The sequence below is a fragment of the Microtus ochrogaster genome, chromosome 8 (genome assembly GCF_000317375.1).
Source record: "Microtus ochrogaster isolate Prairie Vole_2 chromosome 8, MicOch1.0, whole genome shotgun sequence".
In the NCBI taxonomy this organism is placed as follows: Eukaryota; Metazoa; Chordata; class Mammalia; order Rodentia; family Cricetidae; genus Microtus; species Microtus ochrogaster.
This window is the reverse complement of record NC_022015.1, coordinates 24,146,715-24,158,116: the sequence shown is the minus strand read 5'-3', so window position 1 is coordinate 24,158,116 and position 11,402 is coordinate 24,146,715. Positions and strand designations below refer to the sequence as shown.

Below are 11,402 nucleotides of genomic sequence, written 5' to 3'. Positions count from 1 at the left end.
ACAGCAAAAGAGCTCTTTAGGTCTAAACTCATTTCTAGTTGTGGTTTGAATGAAAAATGTGCCCTTCTATTTGAACATTTAGTCCCCAGTTGGTTCCATTATTTCAGAAGGTTTTGTAGAACCTTGGGGATGTGGTGCTTACTTGGAGGAAGTGGTTGCGGGGCCAGGCCTTGAAGTTCTTACCTGCTCTGATTCTGGTCTAGAATCTGCTTCCTTGTCCACAGTGTGAGAAACAACAGCCACAAACTTCTATCACTGCACGAAGCCAGTCCAGCAGCCATGCCTTCCCCACCCGATGTACACCTCTGAAAGCTGTGAGCTCAGATAGATTACTCTTCCTTCAAGTGGTTTTCTGCCAGATATTTTGTCACAGTTGTATGTCTAACTAAGACAGTCCTCTTTATTCAAGTCAGTTTAACCTGCCTTACCCTACAGTCCGGGCACATCAGTAAGGAAGGCTGCTTTTTTTTTTTTTTTTTTTGGTTTTTCGAGACAGGGTTTCTCTGTGGTTTTGGAGCCTGTCCTGGAACTAGCTCTGTATACCAGGCTGGTCTCAAACTCACAGAGATCTGCCTGCCTCTGCCTCCCAAGTGCTGGGATTAAAGGCGTGTGCCACCACTCCCTGGCAAGGCTGCCTTTCTTATATCAGTTATCTGCGTCACATTTAGCAAGTAGTTCTCTGAAATAATTTCTGGCAAGTAAAGTAGAACTTTGAAATTAGACATTTTGAGGGTTTTTTTTTTTTTATGTTTGGTATGGTCTTTGGCAGTTTACAATATTGGTCTAGAAAACACCCAGTCATACAAAATTGCAAAAGTTTACCCAAGTCAGGAGTCTGATTAGAAATTCAGAAAGTTTAATGTTGCTTTGAAAAATACTTCTGCACAACAGTATCTCTCTCATCACAAAAAGAAGAAATAATATCTGATAAGTTGGTGGTTTGCTGAAAGCACAGATATCTTCTGTTTCCTTGTCGTAGATCTTCCAAAAAATCTGCTTTGAGCTTGTTAAGGTCTTCTGCTAGACGCTTCAAGTTATTAAGAGGTATTTTCTCATCTAAAATAAAAGATATTCTCATTCTTATTTCTGTAAGTCAGTTTGGGCTGCCTATTGCCATCTGATTACATCAAACAGGCCAGATTCTCCAATAAACAATTAGGTGCATTGTAATAATTAATGGACAAGAAATAACATTAATGTGATCTAGCAAAGTCATCTAAAGCAAGAGCCACAAGCAGTTTAAATAGCTACTCTGGTGTATGAACCGAAGATAAACACAAAAGGATATATATTTTTAAGATTTTATTTATTTTTATATTATATATTTGAATGTTTTTCCTGCATGTATATAATAGCATCCTACCATGCCTAATGCTCATAAAGGCTAGAAAAGGGCATAAGATCCATTACTGGAGTTATCGATGAGCCGCATCAGCACTGGGAACCGAACACAGGTCTTCTGCGAAGAACACAAGTGCTCTTAACTATAGACCCATCTCTCTAGCCCCCTAAAAAGATTCATTCTTTCTTTCTTTCTTTCTTTCTTTCTTTCTTTCTTTCTTTCTTTCTTTCTTTTTTTTTTTGAAACAGATTCTCACTCTGTAGCACTGACTGGTCTGAATTCTCTATGTAGATCAACCTGACCCTAAACCCTGAACTCATATAGCTGGCATCCTTCTGTCTCTTAAGTGCCAGGATTAAAGGCTTGCAATGCCACACTGGACTTTTTGAGCCAGGATACCTCTTTTCCATCTTTTGCTTTGAAAAATAAAATGACAATTTGGTTTTTTGAAGCTGATAAATAATACATTTGAACAGCTGTCCCAAGTAACTTTTCTATGATGATGGAAATGTGCCACCAGGCACTGCCATATGGGTAGTGTTACTGAGCATCTGAAATTAGCTTTGTTGAGATATAACTTACCATAAGTGTATCAGTGTAAAATGTGATGGTTTAGCTTGCATAGTGGCACACTCTTTTAATCCCAGCACTGGGGAGGCAGAGGCAGGTAGAGCTGTGAGTTCAAGCCAGCCTGGTCCACAGAGAGTTCCACGACAGCCTGAGGTACCCTGTCTGTAGACTATTCACATATGTGCAGTCACCAGCATAGTTAGTTTTACAACACTTTCGCAGCTTAAAAGCAACCTGTATCCCTGACAGTTGCCCTTCCTAATCTACCGCTAATCCTTCTGCTGTGATTTCCAGCTCTGGATGTTCATATGACCTCTTCCAGTTGGGATGTTCTCAAGGATCCCCCCCCCCCCCGTTCTCTCCGGGCCAGTATTCTAGTTCTTTTTGTAGCCACACAACATTCTTGTATGGGTGACCTCATTGTATTTCTCCATTTATAAGGTGATGGGCAGCTGGGTTGTTTCTACCTTTTGGCTGTTATGAATAGTTCTGCTATAAACAGGCATTGTATCAACATTAAGTTTTCATCTCTCTCAAACCTATCACCATGGAGCAGAATAGCTGGGCCATGTGGTAACACATTAGAAGAACTGCCTGGCTGTTTCCAAAGCAGCTGTGCATCATTCTGTATTTCCACCAGTAGGGTGTGAGGGCTCTGATTTGTCCACAACTCCATCAAATCTTGGACCTTCTCATTTTGGCCATTCTAATGGCTGTGGAGTGGTATATCCTATGGTTTTGATCTGTATTTTGCTGTTCACTAAATTTTAACATGTCTTCATTTGAATGTTGATATTTCTGTATCTCCCTTGGGAGAAAGATGTCTATTTAGATATTTGTCCATTTTAAGATTGGGTTACTTATGTGTTATTGCCTAGTAAAGAGTTCTCTATATATTTATATTTATATATTCAGGTTTCTCATGAAATATTTGCAAGTGTTTTATCCCATATGTGGGCTGTCATCTCACTTTCTTGATGGCAGAGAAATTCAATTTTTAGTTTTATTCAGGCACACATCTAGAAACTAGTACCACTCCTCTCCCCTCCAGAAGAGCCTGCATTTTCCAGTGGGTGGGAATGGTGAGTGATTTGGGCTGAGAACAGAACAAGAGGCAAATGGCTGAGAAAAAAACTGAATGGTTTCTGCTTTGTTCTAATTACGCTGCCATTTCTGTTCCAATCCTGTTAGAAGTTTTGGATTGTAATTCATTAATGAGTGGCAATGGGTATTCTAAAATGAGAAAATAAAACATTCCATTAAGTATGAGGTAGTGTTTGTGAAACTTGTTTCCACACGTGCCTCCGTTTACACACTATATCACACACTGTTGGTACAGTTAACACTCTGTCCTTTTCGGTGTCCTCGGCTGTTATGAAGGTAACGGTAAAGGCGGGGCGTATAACAACGGACTGGAATCAGAATTAACCTCATCTCAGGTTGCCCTCAAATTTAGCAGCCTCTTCAGCCTTGGGAAAGTTACTTGATTCACTGTGAATCTCCATTTTTTTTCTCATTTATAAAATTACACCAACCTTACATGGATTGTAAAGAGTAGCATATCAAAGGAGTTAAATGTTAGCTGTTCTTTTCTTTTTAAAACAAATTTTAAACATAGTGTGGAGTTAAAAATTCAAAACTTAAAGCAATATTGAAAAGCTATACTTACCACATATCTGAAACATTATTTTTTTAAAAAATACTATTCCTATTTATAAGTGACCTTGTTCAAATTCCATGCTTGTCTGACCCCTAACCCTGGAGTACCTTTAACCTCTAAGCTACCTCTCCAGCACCCTAATTACTCTTAAAATTACTTAAAATTTTAAATACTTAAATCTTAAAATACTTTAAATCTTAAAATACTTAAAATTATTCTTTAGGGGACTGACATATATTCATATAATTAATTTCCTTTTTGTCTGTCTCCTCACTAAAATATTCTGCTTCCTATTGATTCCCTGGTATCTAAGGAAAAATCTAGTGAAAAAAAAAAAAAGACCACTCAATAAAAATGACTGAAATGGATAAATACCCAGTTCCAGGGATGGTCTAGCTGTGTAACCATACAGCAGCTGTTAAACTGAAATGCGGATCCTAAGCTCTGGTGTCAAGGAAGTGGCAGCAACAGAGAGCACCCCAGCCACTAAAGAACCAGACCGCATACCTTTGGCTTCCTTCATTGTCTGAGAGATGGTTCTGCGGAGTGTTTCATCAGCTTGATGGAGGATGTTAGTAGAACAAATAATTCTGTCTGTTTCCTGTGTAATATAGACATTGTTACTGGGAATAGTTTATAAAATAAATGACCAAGGTCTACACTCATTTGAAGGGACCAAAAGATAAGCCACAGTGGCTTTTCTGTTTTGTTTTGTTTTTTCCTCGTAGAAGATCCAAATGAATCATGTCCAGTTGTAAAGTTGCTGGTGAGTGTGTAATAACTGGCTTTCTAGAAAGAAAAACTTCCTCCAACCTATATGTAGTGTTTCTGTGCTTTGATGGTGTAAATACTTCCATCATTGTCTGCTTTTAGTCACCAATGTAAGGTTCCAGCATTTCTGAACATTTCCCATGGGGCTTTGACCAGCAGGCACAGGCCCTCAGCAGCTCACCGACTGGATGTCAAAAGCCAGAGGCTGGTGCAGTGCCATCCTGCTAACAGTCTGCCTTTCACTTTTCTCTTGCTATCAGCTCAAAATGTCTCCCTGCAAAAAAGCTATTCCTTCTCATTTGCACCAAGTCTAACTGGCATATTTACCTTTTGTTCCGTATTGTCCTCAACACATTTTATGGGATTTTCCAAAGCAGTAAGCAACAAATCAGTCACCTCCAGGCTACAGAGAAAGTGAGATACAGTATAATCAATCTTTCTATAAAACATTTGTTTTTTAAAGAACCTGCATTAATAAAACTATATAGGATGCAGATGAGCAAAACTGTCATTCAGGGTCCTTATTGAAAGGGAATAAACATAGTGATTTGGAAGCCATCTTCCATTTGTAAAATATTAAGTGAAACTCAAATTAGAAACCATTCCTACCTCATAAAAGGCTAATTTACATCCTGGACTATAGGCTTTTAAAACTATTATAGTCCCTAGAGAAAGATATTGTTTACTTTTGGCTTCTGCTTATTTACTAGAATAAGGACTAACAAATTTCCTCATTTGCCAAGGGTCCCTAGAGAACTCAGAATTCATTCATTCAGTAAATATATATATTGAATATCTCATATGTAAACATTGGAAAGCTACATTTGTAAAACGGCTAATCTAGGGGTATAACATAATGCCCAAGCACTCTACTCCTGAAAATGAAATGGACTGCGACAGGTAAACTACTGAGCACAAATGTAACCCTGGACAGTGTTAAGTGGCTATGTGAAGACAACAGAGTGATTGTGCTGAGAGACTGGGCAGTCAGATAGCCATTACTCACTCCAGTTAGATGGCTGAGCCAGGCAGTTAGCGCAAACTGGACCACAAACACCAGGGCCCGAGAAGAACAAGCTTTTTGTGCCCAGAGCATAGGAAGCTGGTTTGGGGTGGTGGCAGGATGATTATTAGGACATGTAAGTCTTAAGTAGAAGTTGGGTATTACTTAGGGTACAGGGGCCAGGGGTGAAGCCAGTGAGTGTACAATGTAACATCTCCACCTTGATCCTTCTCATTTGGAGTTCAGGCTCTAGAGTGTGACTGCGCTGGGTCCCATGGTTCTGCCACTTGCTTTCTGGGCATGTTACTTGATTTATCTGGGCCTTAGTTATTCCAGCATAAAATGGAATTTTTATGCAATTTTTTTTTACCCTTAAAGGGTTGTGAAAATGGAATAACACTGAAAGTGTCCAGAAGCACAGCCAGTATGTGGTATGTACCAAGTAGTTACGATTATTTTATAAGCCAGGATAAGTTACATTTATATTACCTCTCAGTTTGTATTTTCAAACTCTACACTTGACACTAACCCCAATCAGTTGCCCTGGGGCTATTGCATAGGTACAAGTGACCAAGTTCATAAGATCTGGGGCAAAACTGCAAATTACAGTAAGGGCTGAAAGTAACGACAGAAGCCCACACTCTGCTGGCCTGCATCTCACTGGCGTCAAGGAAGTGAAGATCAACTGATACCATTCTAACAGTACCTCAAGCAGCCACTTACTGCCAAAGGAAGAATATATACAGGTGCCCCAAAAAGGAGAGCAATCCATTGATGTACACACACCTACCTACAATCACAGAAATTGGGAGGCTGAAGCAGGTTCGGGACCAGCCTGGGCTACATTCTGAGATCCTGTTTTAGAAAACTGGAAACCTCGCCAGTGGCTTATTTCATCAACTGTATAAATAATAGTAATCTAAGTGCTAGTTCTGTTTTGTTTTGGGTATGTGAAATTTATAAACTATATAGAAACCATACAGAGAAATCTGTCCAAGGAATGAATCTGTCTTAAAGCCAGCATGACACAATATCCCTAAAGGTGCAACAGAAGCAGTAACTTGGCAGTAACCAACAGCTGTCTAACTGGACTTAAGGTCCACTCAACAGGAAAGAAATCATGCCTGGTACTGGAAACCTGGGGCTGGTGAGGCTATGGATCTTAGACGAGAACTGCTGCCACCATTTTAGTAAAAGAGCATAGTTTCCCAACAGCATTCTAGATTCTTCCTTATTCTCACACACAAGTGCAGCTTTCACCCCGCATCACAGAAGTTTCTCTTTCCAGCCAATTGAGACCAACAAGAGCAACTTGTTGTCTGGCCTCAGTGGATACATCTACAACACAATTCCTGTACTCGGGGTTCCGATAACATAGAAGAGGAGACAGAAAGATCCTAAGAGCCAGTGGACCAGAAAATGTGATGTGAGATTATGTCTCCTAGCAATGACAGAGAAGCCACACCCATGATTATCTCAACAATTTACCTGCTCAAATAAAGATCTGAACTATGACAACACGCTCACTTGGAAGGGGGAATTCTTATGAACTATAGGCGACTAATGATTGCTGAGAAAGAGAGAATGAAAATGAATCTTCCCTAGGGATGAGCCCCCTAATTCCGATACCAAGTTGTGAGCCTTGAAATCACATACGTACAATCAATACTAAACAGACTCAGCAAGGTGTATTTATACACTGTGTATAAATATATATAATATAAATATATTTATCATTTATTATATAAATACACACACACATATATGTACATATGACAATAATAAGCCATAAATTTGAGAAGCAATGGGGAGGGAAGTGAGGAAATTTCAAATATATAAACACATATATGTATATATAAAACCAAACTTAAAAATTAAACTAAAAAATGCACAATGTATCTTAAGGTCTACACTATTCAACAGCACAGTTTGTAGCCATGTGAGGCTATATTAAATTGACTAAAAACTCAGCTATTCAATTGCATTAGATACAGTAAAACATTCGATAACACTCATGACTAGCTGCTCCCATACTAGACAGCAGAAAAAATTTCCATCATTCATGAAATTTCTAAGAGAAATATACTGCTCCAAAGTTCTCCAGACATATTGCCAATGGAAACCAAGTCCCCAGAGTCTGCAAGCTTCACAAACACACGGGCAGGGTAACCATTAAAAACCCCTTGTTAGTTTCATTACAACTTAAAACTTTTTGGGAGTACTAGATTTCAAGCTATGGCTTAGCACAAGCTATGCAGGTGCTTGACCACTGAGCTGTACCTCTAGCTCAGATCTATAGGAAAACACTTCACAACCTACTTAGGCAACTTTAACAACAAGACTACCAAAAGACAGGGCTTCTACCTAGACTGTCTGGTCAGCAAGCCCCACCCAGTGCTGGGACCACAGACTAGGGATCTGAGTTCAGATCCAGTGCACCAAGCCCTTTACCCACTGGGGTATCTCCCCAGCCTGAGACATTACAACTTGAACAGTTAAAAGCAGACATTTATAAAGAAACTTGGATTCAAATCTCAGCTGTCCTCAGTTTAGCTTCTTCCTCCACACAACTCCCCAAGGCCTGTGGGCAAATGGCCAGTCCCACACAGTTAAGCATGTTTTACAGGGTACCCACGGGAGAACACTAAGATGATGTAGAGTAGGATACCTGGCCTCCAAGGAACATGATGAACTCTGAATTATGAGGCTGTTGTGTTCCCAGGCATTTTTCTCACTGTTGGGCTTTTCTATCTTTCTCTCCATGAGGCGGATGGTCTCACTAGGTAGTGGCTGGGGTCTCTGGCCGTTCCTCAGCAAACATGTTTCCAGAGGACAATCTAAAAAGAGCTGGCAAAAGCCCAGTGAATCTGAAAACAGGTTTAAAATCACCAAATTACTGACCTGTCTCTCGAGAAATGTGAAATAAATATATACTAGTCCCACATGAAGCAGGGAAAATTCCATTTGCAATACTGAAAAGCCACTTTAAAAATTAAATCCATATAGACCTAATTCAATTAAATGGTCACTAAAGGCAGCTGTGATTTCATATATGTGAATCGATGTTTCCATGTATAAAAAAAAAAAAGTCTTAATTACATTTCCGAGCCAGTTGGTAGACTTCATATCTCATACTTTGGTAATAAAAGTTGTCATCTAACACCAAAAACAAACGTCTAGAAGCAGCCGTTTTTGCCAAGAGCTGGCAAGGCTGAGCCTCATGTGCTGCAGAAAAGATCAAATTCTGTTTTTTTAAGCAAGTTATAAAATCTTCCCACATGGTTTCAGTCCTGTTGGGTGGGGCAGCCATCTGACCCCCACTAATGATCGCGACGAGGAAACATTCCAGGTGCTTTAACAGTTCTTGTCGAAACATTTTCCACTGGGATGGCTACAAAACAACAACAAAGAATTGAAATTTATTTTAGGCTTTAGCCAACAGGCTGGTCATCTTGTTTTATTGCCACCCTGACCACGTTTAAAATTTCAGCCCACAGTACTGAGACATTGGAAGTTCTCAACAGACACCTTGTTTCTTACACCTTCCTGTCTTCATAGATCCTGCACCCTCTGCCTGGAATATCCCCAGTGCCGCCAGAGCTGTGTGAAGCCTTCTCAGACTCGACCATGAAGAAGGCAATGCAGCCCCGTTCTGTACACTGTCCCTACTCTATCGGGGCTTCCATCAGTTACCTCTATCTAGATATATCACCTTCATAGCGCTCCCCGCTAGATCACGTGGCCTCCAGCAGAGGCTGGCAGGTGTTCCAGAAATGGATGTTCAGTGAATGAATGAGGGAGTGAGCCCTTTACCACACAGGAGAACAAAGGAGCCAAAATCAATATCCTGCTGAACTAAAACAACCTAAGATGTAACAATGTTGGTTTGTCCTTGAAATGAAAAGGGGTACCAACCGCTAGGTAAGTCAGTTGAAGGTCCTCAACTCACAGCAACTGGACTGTGAGATTGGGAAAGCTGGCAGGAACTGATAGGGGGGAGGAAATAAGGAGCCTGAGAATACACGTGATCTTGTTTTGTGAGAGGTGGTGGGGAACACTGTAGTTCTGAAGTCAAGGCTGGAGGAAATACAGAAGGACCGGAGATGAATCCTTCTCCTGCCTTGTCCACATGCAAGCACACCAGACAGACCCACTGAGAAGGAAATCTGTGCCACTTCCTATAGGGTGGAGATTTTCTAATCGCAGTGATCAAGAGGGGGGAGTTCTATTCACAGTAATAAGGTGAAGGAAAAATAATCCGGATGAGTAACTTTTATCTTTATCCAAAGCGGTGAGAGTACTATCATACAAGTAACTCCCAATTACAATACTGCTCCCTGCCCCCACAACCAAAACTGAAGCAGCACATAAATTCTGGAGAAATCTAGAATTTTTTTCACCTAATGAATACATGTATCTGTGTATATTTATCTTTGTACATACATACAGAATGGAGTCATCCTATTTGCCTTTAATTCATGTGACACTCAAGCACTAACCATCACATGTAACAATTCAAGATTTCTGAAGTTTCCAGAAGCCATTGCTATTGAGTAAGTATGCAAGTGGAGACTGGACCCTTCTCCACACGGTCTGCTTCCGTGTACGTCTACCAGGGGTGCACCTCACTGGGATCTAAGTGCGGGGATTAAGAAGTATATCCGTGGGGCACACAATTCAAGTCTATTACTCCGTTTGGCTGTCAACCCAGAAAGCACCACCTTTTCCAATACTAGTGGCAGACCAACCCTGGAGGGATCTAGAAATTTGTCAATTATCACTTTTGTTCTTTATACTCATTGGAAGTTCCAAAATGGTACAACTACCCAAGGGATTGTTATCCAGAGGTATCTGACTAGGACATCCACCTTGTAAACTAAACTCTGCCATAGGATTTGGAGGTGGCACCTGTAGTCCCAGATACAGTAAGAGGCGGGGCCAGAATGATCCTTGAGCCCTGGAGTTTGGGATCAACCCGCACAACATAGTTAGGTCTTATCTTAAGCGCCACTGCATAGAATAAGCAATATGTGAACGGCCCAAACTTGCATAAAACCTCTACAAAGCATGGCCCTCAGCGATATACAGTATTATTCCAAGCACAGGTCTACGTCTCCTAGACACGACCTAACCAGCTCCCTTCGTCTCGATCAGGCTTCCCCTCCTACACTGGCACTGCTGAGTCGGGATCCAGGGCGGCTCGCCGTCATCAGCCCACAGCCCCACTGCTTCTGCCGGGACTGCACACCCGCCCGCCCCCTCCCGGTGCTGACCCGAGGTTGTGTGCTAACGTCATCCGGGAGCGCGGGGGGCAGCACATCGTCGTAGGAGAGGACGCCCACTGCCCAGCTCCGCTCCTGCCGCAGCCGGAGGGCCAGCGCACGAGCGAAGGTCGACTTTCCGGCCGCCGGCAAGCCGCAGAGGACGCACAGTGCCAGCTTCGGCCTCCCGTCAACGCTGACTTCCCCAGCCGCCGCCGCAGTCTTCATGTCTTCCGCTGCGGCCTGCAGAAACCTTTGCGCCTGCTGCGCACGCGCTGTGCACCAGCACCGTGCTGCGCCCTCTGGCGACAATGGAGGAACAAGCGAGGATGCGGGCCCGGAAAGGATGCCTTTGTACAGGCGCCTTCTGGACCAAGAGAAGGACTGGTGTCAGCTGTCCCTAACGCCAGTACCCCAGGCCCGGGAGGCATCGGCTCTTCTTTTCGTACTTTCTGGACACTCTTAAAGGACCCCTGAGTTAGGTTTACTACCAATAGAATCATCCTTCTTGCCCCACCTTCAAGCCATTAGGGCTTTGCATTTTGGTTTGGTTACAGTGAGGTTTCTCTGTCCAGGAAAATCTCAGGAGACTTGAAACTTCTTAAGGAAGGCTCTGAGGGTAAAGAGTGGGGAGTCAGACAGCAGGAGGCGAAGCGAGGACAGCCTATTTTCTGCCTTTCCTGGGCTTGATAAGAGCAAGGGTTGAGTATTCGTCATTGAGTCTTGGTGCCGCCAGGCGGCAGCAAGGGAGAAGAAATAAAGACAGGAAACACACATCCTTAGATTTTACCTCCA

General features: G+C 42.0%; 1 protein-coding gene across 1 annotated transcript; it reads right to left on the bottom strand.

Moving 5' to 3' along the window:
- Nucleotides 1–576: 576 nt before the first annotated feature.
- On the bottom strand, nucleotides 577–10,926 carry Pstk (phosphoseryl-tRNA kinase). The gene is made up of 6 exons (XM_005351385.2): nucleotides 10,620–10,926; nucleotides 8,446–8,737; nucleotides 8,015–8,213; nucleotides 4,671–4,746; nucleotides 4,080–4,173; nucleotides 577–1,056 (listed from the first exon to the last, which is right to left on the bottom strand). Exons 1-6 carry the CDS (start codon nucleotides 10,833–10,835, stop codon nucleotides 857–859), a joined length of 1,077 nt encoding a protein of 358 aa, XP_005351442.1. The 5' UTR covers nucleotides 10,836–10,926; the 3' UTR covers nucleotides 577–856.
- Nucleotides 10,927–11,402: the final 476 nt, after the last annotated feature.